General features: G+C 41.6%; 1 protein-coding gene across 1 annotated transcript in view; it reads left to right on the top strand.

Annotated features, from left to right (window-relative positions):
- LOC109924919 (endoplasmic reticulum membrane-associated RNA degradation protein) overlaps window positions 1-11,156 on the top strand; it is a 44,850-nt gene extending 33,694 nt beyond the window's left edge. Inside the window, exons 10-12 of the mRNA XM_048601375.1 lie at window positions 366-584; window positions 3,101-3,214; window positions 7,545-11,156. Coding sequence (XP_048457332.1) covers window positions 366-584; window positions 3,101-3,214; window positions 7,545-7,677 — 466 coding nt within the window. The 3' untranslated portion in view covers window positions 7,678-11,156. The remainder of the gene's footprint in view (window positions 1-365; window positions 585-3,100; window positions 3,215-7,544) is intronic.
- Window positions 11,157-12,176: the final 1,020 nt, after the last annotated feature.

Here is a 12,176-nt window from a genome sequence, read left to right as displayed (position 1 = left end):
CTGATGAAGGGTCTAGGCCCGAAACGTCAGCCTCTCTGCTCCTATGATGCTGCTTGGCCTGCTGTGTTCATCCAGCCCTGCACCTTGTTGTCTCAACTTCCTAATCATGTCTGTTTGTTTCGCCTTTTACGCCACCCCCAGAACCTATCCCTTTGACCAAGCTTACAGTTACCTGTCATGACACCACCTCACCTTCCAAGTCAATTTTTGTTTGGTAACACTTTTGTGAAGTGTTTTGGGATGTTTTGCCACATAAGAGACTATATAAATGAATGTTCTCATACCCTTTCGAAGCTCTTCGCAATAGATGTGAGAAATGTTCACAGTGTTGCAGAATTAACTGAAGATGCTGCTTCTCATTGCAGGCAGCTTCATCTGGTAGCTAAACTGCTGGCCAACCGCATCGGCACTTTGTATTGCTCACGTGTTGTTTTGGAATTGGTGTCGTTGCTGAGAAAAATTACCTCGCAATGCCTGACTGTTTCAGAGCAGATTATGCATGGTGCTGTGTCTCGCCACCAACAGTGGCTGAGCAAATCTCTGCGCTCACGGCAAAGGCAGAATTATCTTCGAATGCTGGGCAGGTGAGATTTTGATGCAAGGTTTTTTAATGTTTTGAAGTTATTTCAGCTCACTGACTATTATTTTGGCAGTCATCTAGTTCAAAAATACAAAAGAGACTCCTTTGAAAATAGAGCCCCCTGAGCAGTTGTGTCTAATACTAACACAAGAATTGACCAGCCTGAATGACTAGAATTGACTAAATAGAATTTAGAATAAGGGTAACACGTATTGTCACTCTACCTACCTATACAACAGTGATTTGGCCCAATTTGAATCTTGTGTCAGGGCACATATCACGGAAGAATTTCAGTCAGTTACCAGCCATTATACTGTAAATACTGAATACAGTGAAATTGTCGATTTTCTTGAATACATTGGAGATATACAAAAAAAAAATCACAGGTGCCTCTTTCCCTTTGCCTTTCCAAAATGTGGTCACAAATCCCACATGGAGGTCATATCCCCATGGATGAGTCAACATTATTGTAAATCAATTGCTCCTTTCTGTCGCTCTACTGTTCTCTTCAGTTTCCTCCTTTTTGTCTGTTTTTCACTCTTGCTGTTGGTTAACTTGTTGAGACCTTGTCTGTCGTGGCCACGATGAGCTGAATGGAAATCTTGTGTTTTTCTCTGTCTAATTATTTCCAAGTCAGTTTCAGAAAGCACAAGTCTAGTTAATGACCTTATTAACAGCATCACTACATAGTCATATCCATGACCAAAAGGGACTCAAAGTAAGCATTCCTTTTTTCAAAGTGAAGGCATTGATAATTGTGCTCAGGGCAGGGAAGGACCATCTTAAATCAACAAAAAGGTCAACAAATACTTAAATATCCTATACGCAGTTGCTTTTCATAGTCATATAGTCATAGAACAGTACAGCATGGAAACAGACCCTTCGGTCCAACTTGTCCATGCCAACCAGATATCCTAAATAAATCTAGTCCTGTTTGCCAGCATTTGGCTGATGTTCTTCTAAACCCTTCCTATTGATATACCCATCCAGCTGCTTTTTAAATGTTGTAATTGTACCAGCCTCCACCACTTCCTCTGGCAGCTCATTACATACATGCACCACCCTATGCGTAAAAAAGTTGCCCTTGCTGTGATTGTATTAAAAAATACTAGCCATTGTATAATAGCTCAGGAAGCCCAACTGGAAAGAATAATTTTTTGTGAACACCAAAGTAGAGCCATTGCTCATGGTGTATGTAGACTGGTCCCAGCCTAGGATAGACAGTTTTACTGACCCGTCCCTGGGTCTACTTTTTTAGTTTGTTTAGTTAACCTATTTTTCTAACCAACCTATTCAGTGGTGTTATTACACAACGCTGGAGCCGGTGGGACTTAAACCCAGGCCTCCTGCTCCAGGGATAGGGACACTACCACGGCACCATAAGAGGGCCTAAAAATGCAGCTACACCCCACATACATGTTAAACACACAACTAAAGACATTTTTTTCATTAACCTATTCAAACATAGTGTAACACATCTCTGGGTACAGGTGGGATATGAACGTAGACTTTCTAGCACAGGGTTAGGACCAGTAACCTGTGCCACAAGAGTCTTCTGGGTCTGGTCTATAATTATAAAAAAAGACAATGTAACCTATTATTCTAATCACATAGATGTTATTATGCATCTAATGGAGCAGTTGAGATTTGAACCTGGGCCTCCCAGATGAAGGGTAGAGAGACTACCACTGCACCACAAGAGGATCTCCTGGGTCTGATTTTTTTTTTAATTTAAACCAAGGAAACTCATACTCAATGACCATCACATGGAGATTAATTAGTGAATTTCCCCATCGGCCATGTATGGGTTATCATATTGTTTAACTTTCAACTGCAGGAGATGGTTGTCATCTGCGTTTTTGTCTTTATTCCACACCCACCGCACTCTGTACATACGTTATGCATGTGTGTATTGTATGTGGACATGCATCTATATGTGTAAATATGAGTTACTTTACAGATATCTATACTACATTCTATATTATAACATGCAAACACATTTTCTTATTCCTTTGTTCTTGTTGCAATTTGTTGACAACTTTTGCTCTTGTTGTGAAATAATGCAAGCTCCAACTTGCCATGACCAGGAACAGTACCAGAGATTTGCACACCTCTGTGTGTGTGAGTCGTACTTGTTAGTGCACAGTTTTTTTCTTTTAATTCTTATGGGATTTTCCTCAAAAAAAAATCCAAGTTATCCAGCACAACAAATTTAGGCGTGGTACTGAAAGCATCAGAAGTCCTATTATTTTTAATTGTTAAATCAAATTGACAGGTAGTTCCAAATGAGCAGGTAAAAGAGTAGACTACTTTCTCCAAAGGTGCTGCCAAATCTGCTGAGTTTCTCCAGCATTTTTGTTTTTATTTCAGATTTCTGCCGTGCACGATATTTTGCTTTTATTCCATTTTACTTCCTCATACCCTATGCTACTCCCAGAATATCTTGGTAAATTGTGTGTGGAGAGCATGCTAACATTTCAAATCGATTTGCTCAGTGTCAGGATTGGGTATCTTTTCCAGTGTCCAGTACTTGCACCACATTTTCAGTCTACTTACTCTACTTGTAGCAGTGGAACTGCTTAATGCACAGACAATGGTGGATGAGACTTCTTCTGAATATCACCGCCACTTGAAGTAAGTACTGCAGCCTACAGGAAAATGTCACAAGTTAGGCCATTACAAAACACAGTATTGAATCTAAAAATGTTGCTTCCGGTCTCGTTTCTAATGTGGTACTTTACTGATAGAGCTAAGCAATTCCATAATCAGCAGATAAGATATAAGCTCTGTAGTCCTGCCACATCTATTGGTGAAAAATGATGGGAGACAACTAAACAACTTACTCGCAGATGAAGCTCCACAAATATCCCCAGTGATGGTGGAGGCAGCACACGGTGCAAAAGAAAAGACTGAAGCATTTGCAGCAATCTTCATCAGCAAAGTGGATGATCCCTCTCGGTGCCCTCCAGAGGGCCCCAGCATCACAGATGCCAGACTTCAGCCAATTTGATTCACTGCTTGTGATATCGAGAAATGGTTGGAGGCATTGGATATACTGCAAAGGCTGTTGGCTGTGACGACATTCCAGAAATAATAATGAAGATTTCATAGAATCGTAGAATCCCTACAGTGTGGAAACAGGCCCTTTGGCCCCACAAGTCCACACCGACCCTCAGAGCATCCCACCCAGACCCACTCTCTCCCTATTTATTTCAGAACCCCCTTCCCCTCCCCCTTTTCTGATGAAGGGTCTAGGCCCGAAACGTCAGCCTCTCTGCTCCTATGATGCTGCTTGGCCTGCTGTGTTCATCCAGCCCTGCACCTTGTTGTCCCCTATGACCTGCCTAATCTACACATCCCTGAACACTGTGGGCAATTTAGCATGAATAATCCACATAGCCTGCACATCATTGGACTGTGGGAGGAAACCAGAGCACCCGGAGGAAACCCATGCAGACTCAGGGAGAATGTGCAAACTCCACACAGACAGTCGCCCAAGGGTAGAATCAAACCTGGGTTCCTGCTGCTGTGAGGCAGCAGTGCTAACCACTGAGCCACTGTGCCGCCCCCTAATTTCTGCCACAGAACTTGCTGCACCTTTAGCCAAACTAGCTTTCCACCACAGCAATAGCACTGGTATCTACCCGACAATGTGGAAAATCACTCCGGTATGTCCTGTACACAAAAAGCAGGACAAATCCAATCTGCCCAATTTTTTTAAAATTCATTTTGTGGCCTGTGGGCGTCACTGGCTGGGCCCAACATTTATTGCCCATCCCTAGTTGCCCTTGAGAAGGTGGTGGTGAGCTGCCTTCTTGAACCTCTGCAGTCCACTTGCTGTGGTTTGACCCACAATGCCATTAGGGAGGAAATTCCAGGATTTTGACTCAGCGACAGTGAAGGAATGGCAATATATTTCTAAGTCAGGATGGTGAGTGGTTTGGAGGGGACTTGAAGGTGGTGGTATTCCATATATCTATTGCCCTTGTCCATCTAGATGGAAGTGGTCGTGGGTTTGGAAGGTGCTGTCTGAGGATCTTTGGTGAATTTCTGTAGTGCATCTTGTAGATAGTACACACTGCTGCGACTGAGTGTCGGTGGTTGAGGGAGTGGATGTGGTGCCAATCAAGCGGGCTGCTTTGTCCTGGATGGTTTCAAGCTTCTTGAGTGTTGTTGGGTCTGCACCCATCCAGGTAAGTGGGGAGTATTCCACAATGCCTTGTAGATGGTGGACAGGCTTTCGGGAGTCAGGAAGTGAGTTACTCGCTTCAGCATTCCTTGCCTCTGACCTGCTTTTGTAGCCACAGCGTTGATGTGGTAAGTCCAGTTGAGCTTCTGATCAACGATTAGTTCCAGGATGTTTAAAGTGGGCGATTCAGTGAAGGTAACAGTATTGAATGTCAAGGTGCGTTGGTTAGATTGGTGATAGTCATAGCCTGGCATTTGTGTGGCATGAATATTACTTGTTACTTGTCACTTGTCAGCCCAAGCCTGGATATTGTCCAGATCTTGTTGCATTTGGACACAGACTGCTTCAGTGTTTGAGGAGTCACGAATGGTGCTGAACATTGTTCAATCATCGGTGAACATCCCACCCTATCCCTGTAGTCCATCTAGTCAGCATGCTTATGGGGCAATTTAGTATGGCTAATCCACCTAATCTGCATGTCTTTGGACTGTGGGAGGAAACCCATGCAGGCACATGGAAAACATGCAAACTTCACACAGATAGATGCCCAAGGCTGGAATTGAACTGGGTCCCTGGCACTGTGAGCCATCATGCTGCCCTTTGGACTGCAGAGGTTCAAGAACATGGTTCACCACCACCATCTCAAGGACAACTAGGGATAGGCCATAAATGCTGGCCCAGGAGCAACATTCCACAAATAGATAAAAGAAAATTTAAAACCGACCATTTAAGCGCTTCTTGGCTTGTATCATAAAGGTGGTTGCAGCCTGATATTGATTCTGTCATGTTGCCACCTAAGACCCAGGTAACAAACAATTATTGTTAGGAAACCCAAGAATTGCTTTAAAAATGAGCTCATTGCCATATTTCTTTGTCCCATCACTTTTGTGTCTAATGACCGCAGAACTGCAGCAAGCTTTTATTCAAATATGTTGGTTTTGCATTTGTTCTTGGGCTTACTGGCATTACTGGCCAGGCCACATTGGAATTAACTAACTCAGAGGATCAAGTACACTGAGTTGCTGAGTATATTCACAACCGAAGAATGTTGATTTTTGTGTGCAGAATCAATGCAGATAGGTATATATTGAGAAAATGGAATTGAACTAAAAGATTGGAAACCATATTGAATGGTAGAGTAAGTTTAGGACCCATTTGGCCTATGTGTGCTCCTGAAGTTTATATCATTTGAACGAACTCAGGAGGATGGTGATGGGTTTTCTCTTTGAACCTGGAGATGGAACTCCCACTGTAACAGATTCCAGGATATTGCTGAACAGAGAGACATGTTGCTGCAATGTGAATATATGTCACATCATCCTCGGGACCCTATTCAATGCAAACACAAGGAATGGATTCAAGCCTTGAGCCTTTTTGATATCCTTTGCTTTGTCCATGGCAATGCTTTGGTCAATCGTAGTTGACTTAGCAATCAGTCAGCACATTTTATTTCTACTTTCCAAAATGTTGTGATTATTTGAAGTTTGGCATTATTGGATTTGATCTGGTAAATGCAAAATGTAAAGCCTTTGTAAATATGTCTCTCTTTATCAAGTTTGAAATTGATGGAACACAGAAGGAAGCCTTTTAGCCCATCCTGTGTCCTGTCTCCTTGAAAGAGATGTCCGATCAGTATCATTATAGGAAAGACTGGAAGGTGTTCGTTTTCTAGGAGGTTAGGGGAGGTTGGATTTGTAGAAAGCATCAGCTCTCATTTAGCTGACATGACGGTTCCTTACACTACACCAATCTATTAAACTGAAATAGCAAAAAAAAGAAGTAATTGGCACTCTTTAGTTTTTAAAAATCTTCATGTTGGTAGCCTTGTAACCAGAATGAGGAAACCTTTCCAGCAGTAGTTTTTGCTCCATGTTTTTTTTTCTGGGGAGGTGATCCCTGCAGGCTCTTCAGGCTCATAAACCAGAAGATGAGTTTCCTTTACTAACCTGTAGTTCTAGGAGATTTATCAATCGTGGCCATGCCTTCAGCTGCATGACCCCTAAACTCTGTTATTCCCTGATTACATCTATGCATCTTTTTTCCCTCTTTTTGTAAGATATTCATCAAAACTCACCTGCTTAGAACAACTTATTGTCACCTGGCCTCCTGTCTCTGTGTTTTGATGTTGAATTTTGTTTGATAACACTCGTGTACAGGTGCTATACAAACAAATGTTTTTGTTTTTGTTATTGTGGAAAATTAGGTATGTCCTGTACACAAAAAGCAGGACAAATCTAACCCGCCCAATTACTGTCCCATTCATCTACTTTCTCTTAATAATGTGGTGGAAGGTGTCATCAGCAATGCTATCAAGCTGCACCTGCTCGGCAATAACTGCTAAGTGACACCCAGTTGTGTTCTGCCAAGGGCATTCAGCTACTGATCTCATTACAGCTTTGTTCAAATATGGGCAAAAGAGCTGGATTCCAGAAGTGACTTGAGAATATTGGCCCCTTGCCATCAAAGCTGCATTTGATCGAGGTTGTTGTATAATCCCATTTGTCTTTTTTATTACCTTAATTAACTGTGCTGCTTTTAGAGCTTGATGTATCTACTCTTTTACATACCTCTGTTTCTCCACGTTGGAAAGAACATGTGATTATTCGGAACGTATACTTTCTGGAAAGTAAATGTCATAGTTTACCCTAAAAGTTTCTCTAATACTGAGTGGATTTACTGCCTGCCTTAATGAGTCACCCGCTCTATATTGCTGTTAAATGAATGGGTTTAAAAGAAAACCAGTCTTTTTTAAACACAGTGCATTTGCATTTGCAGGTTTCTGAAGTCGGTGTTGCAATACACGGAAAATATGGTCACGTACACAAGCCCAGACAAAAATAAATGGAACGAGAGCTGGGATCTGACAGAGAAAATGTTATTGAAAGTTAAAAATTTTTACAACAAATGATAGTACAAGACTGTACAGCTTGAATACAGTGGGACTATCTGGTTATAATCTAGAATGACTATAATGGGAAATTATATTGCATATATTAAAAATAGAACATATGTGCTCAGAAGAAATATGTGGTGAATTATATTTATTTCCAGGGGCAAAAATCTAGAGGTAAAAACAGAACAAATTTATGGTATGCTGACATTGTGGCACTGTATTGGAAAAGGCCCTACAAAATGTCACGGATCAAGTAAAACCTAAAAGTTGTGAGTATAGATTTAGTCTGAACAACAAGAGGCAAAAGCAATGGCAGTTAGAAGGAATCCATTAGAAGAAACTGGCGTGAAGGTTAAAATGTCACAATCGATAAATGGATAAGTTTCTCTGTTTAAGACAAATGATTACAGAAGTTAGAAGAAGGATTTGAGATAGCCATGAGTAATTTTGTGAAGATGAGGGATATGTTAATAAGAAAACTCAAGCTTGGAGCAAAGGAAAAAAAATGTGATGCAACATTCTATCCACTTTTACCTTTATACCTCAAAGCTGGACAAAACTTTGAGATCTATGGAAGACAATAGAGACCTTTGAAATATGGATGCTAAAATTTATGAATAAAAGCACATATACAAACCATAATACTTATAAAAAGGTACTTGAAAATGTCAGCATTTAGCTATTTGGTCATAGCTGAAAAGCTGTAGCAATCTCTTCCGGAGGGTAAGGTGGAAGAGAATAGAACGAACAGTTGACCTCTGTGTTGGATGTCAGAGAGGTTGCCAGTGAGCTACAGTAAATTTGTGAGCATTGATAAGCATTGCATTTCTTGACAGCAGATCTCCTGGCAGGAGTGGCCACAAGCAGCAGCTGCAACACACACGCACTTTAAGTTTTCTTTCCCTTTGCAACTAGCAAGGTTTTTTAACAGTTCTTTCGGTGTAGCCGTGTGTGTGTGTGTGTGTGTGTGTGCGCGCGCGCGAGTGAGAGAGAACCTTAGTCAAAAATAACACAACACCAGGTTATAGCCCAGCAGGTTTATTTGAAGATATAAGCTTTTGGAGTCTCACTTCTCCTTCAGGTATCACGGGTGAACTTTGAGCAGTAATTATGCAAAGTTGTATAAAGGAAGGCATCACAATCATTCTCAATCAGTCTGCTCTTGTACACCCTAACCTGATGACCCTGGTGCCAGTGAGAAAGATAGCACTGCTGACAGTTAGGGGTACCTAATCGAACAAGTATCAGAAATTGGACCCAGAACCTCCTGATCTTTGTGTTTTTAGTGCTAGATTGGGTGATGCAAGCTTATCCAGGGAACCAGTATTGTCACATTGTTCACATCACTAACATCTTTTAGTAGCCCTTCCACCACTAGCAGTGAGCCGTCTGCCTCCTCCGGAACTGAGAAATAAGAAAGTAGGAAACATGTCCGTGGATTTGATGGTGATTTCCCCGAGTTTGGGGCTTTGACTGTTACACTGAGATATGAAAAAATCCCAATATGCCTCATTTGCCTATAAATGCTGACCAAATAATTTAAAGTGACTTGGAGACCAACCATGAGGATTACACCAGGAAAATGAAATCATTTTTCCAATGCCAGAAAGAGAAGCTTTCTCAGCAGCAGTCTTTGAGGCTTGTAAGCATCTCTGAACGTGCTCAAAAAGAGGATCATCTGAGGTGAACCATCAGATTGCATAGCCTCACATAATTGCAGAAACTTTGCTGTTAACCACTGTAATCAAAGTGGTTGAAAATGTTTTTGGGCAGAACAAACAGAGACTTGCAAGTGTGATTCTCTCAAACAGCCCCATGAAGTGGAGAATTGAGGCAATTGAAGCTGATTAAAGAGTCAACACTGGTGGAGCACCTGAAATCTACACCCACCTTTGCTCTGCAAATTGATGATAAGCAGAGGGTCTGGTGCATAATCATTAGTTTTTGTGTGATGTATTGCTGAAGGTATTGATTCAGTTTAACTCCCACTTCTTGAACATAAACATGCACAGAGAATATTCTGCATGTTACATAGCTACATGGAAGAAAGAAATGTTCCTTACAACTGTCTAGTTGAATTCTGTATGATGGCACTTCAGTAATGGCATGATGCAAGCCAGGCCTTTGTGCTTTGGTGCAGAGAATTGCTCCATCTGCTACTTGGACTGTGCAGGATTCACAGGGAGCAACTGGCTCACTGTTTCATGCCAGGTCACATCCACTGGGAGCTGCATTAACCTTGGCCTCCTTTGGCATGTCTGTTTGCAAAGCTGTGTGCAAACATAGAATCTGATCATAATGATGTGTTGTTTCAGAGGTCGACTGTTAGTTGAGAGGAAGGCTGCTGCAGAAATATTTGGGTCGTTGCTTAATGAATTGTTCATGGAAGTGGGTGCCCCTGACTGGTCCAGCATTTATTGCCCATCCTTAGCTGCCCTTGAGAAGGTGGTCGTGAACTTGAACCAATACAGCACATTTGGTGTAGGTAGACCCACAATACCATTAGAGAGGGAGTTCCAGGTTTTTGACTTAACAACACTGAAGGAATGGTAATATATTTCCAAGTCAAGATGACAAGCACCTTGGATGGGAACTCGCACGTGGTGGTGTTCCCTTGTATCGTGTACTTCTAGATGTTAGTACTGTTTGGTTTGGAAGGTGCTGTCTAATGAAGAACAGGAATTAACTGATTACAGTTTCAAATGCCTGGCAAAAAATTGATTGACTGATTTCCTCTGTGATCGAAACATGATGTGTGTCCTTGCATGTACGATATATTTGGGAAGCTAAATGAACGGCATACCAGAATGTAAGGAAAGAGTACAGACATTCTTGTGATTGGCTTAAAGCATTTGTGAAGAAAATTGCATTCTGGAAGAGGACCATGCTGAAGTTGAACTACTGAGTATTTGCACCCCTTTTCTGAGACTTTGAGAACATTGCATCAAACCATGTCCCATTCCTGTGATGACCAACCATCTCAGACACCTGAAGATAGACTTTGCATCCTTTTTTCCCCAGATTTAGATATGGCAACCTTTGCTTGGGTCCAAAACCAGAATGGCTGGATTTGCGTGCTGCTGAAATTGAGCATCTCCTTAAAATTTCATGCAATTAAAAGAATATTTCCCAGAGTTTCTCCAACAGAGTTATGTTTTGGTGTAAAGAATTACTACTCTGACATCACATTGTGCAGTTCCTATTGCTAATACGTATTTGTACGAAGCTGGATTTAACACAGTGGTTTGTATCAAATCTTAATACCGGTCAACACTTCATGTCTCACATCAGAGATGAAATATACACTGCTGTAATAACTACACAACCAGATTTTATCGTTAGGATCAGACCAGCATCTTTTAAGCTTAATTATAGTAGCTGCTGTTATAATGTTGCTGTTTTGTTACTTTTGACACTTGGATATACCAACAGTTTTGTTTCATTTGAACACATACAAAAACAGTGAAAGTTCTTGTGCTGCTATTTTGTTTTATTTGGATACTTTGGCACAGTACTGCTGGTTGTTATGTACTGGTGCTTTTATTTTGGTATTACAATAAATAAATGTGTGTACTAACCTGCCATTCTGTTTGGCTTATTTTGACACCTGCTCACAATGAATCACCCCTCCTGTCTGCACCCACTATCACCAACCCTGCCAATTTGCACCCTTTCCTCCGACCCCACCCCCACCTAAACATAAAAGCTACTTGGGGTCCTGACAATTTTCAGTCCTCAACTGGAGTTGCAGGAAACTGCTTTATAATGAAAGGGAAGACAGCGATGACCCAGATGAGACTGTATATTTGCTGAATGGCTGATTTGCAATGGAGAGTGACACCAGTAGTGTGGATTCAATTTGTGCACCAGGTGAATAACAGCTGCAATTTGGCTAAGGCTTCTTGGTGCTGCATTCAAGCAAATGTGGCCTTGATGTCAAGGGCAGTCACCATTACCTCCCTTCTGGAGTTGAGCTGTTTTGTCCATGTTTGAGCCAAGGCCGCAATGTGATCAGGGGTTGAGTGGCCTTGGCAGTGCCTAATCTGGATGTCAGTAAGTAGATTATTGCTAAGCCAATGCTGCTCCTTGCATCAGTTTACTGCTGATCAAGAGTTGACTGATGGGGTGGTAATTGGTTAGATTAGATTTGACCTGCTTTGTGTGTACAGGAAATACCTGGACAATTTTCTGTATTGCTGTACAAGATGCCATTGTTGTAGCTATACTGGAAGAACTTGGTAAGGGCACTGCAAGTTCTAGAGCACATATCTCTAGTACTATTGCAGGGATATTGTAATGGCCCACAACTTTTGCAGTATCCTCTGCCTTCAAAAAGCCAGTGCTTGATATCACGTGGAGTGAATTGAATTGACTGAAAACAGGCATCAGTGATGCTGGGAACCTCTAGAGGAGGCCAGAATGGATCTTGATTCAGCACTGCTGGCTGAATATTGTAGCAAATGCTTAAACCTTATCTTTTGCATTGATGTGCTGGGTGATGGATATGTTTGTGG

The sequence above is a fragment of the Rhincodon typus genome, chromosome 9, assembly GCF_021869965.1.
Source record: "Rhincodon typus isolate 14 chromosome 9, sRhiTyp1.1, whole genome shotgun sequence".
In the NCBI taxonomy this organism is placed as follows: domain Eukaryota; kingdom Metazoa; phylum Chordata; class Chondrichthyes; order Orectolobiformes; family Rhincodontidae; genus Rhincodon; species Rhincodon typus.
The sequence above is the reverse complement of the archived record's forward strand: the minus strand, read 5'-3'. Positions and strand labels throughout refer to the sequence as shown.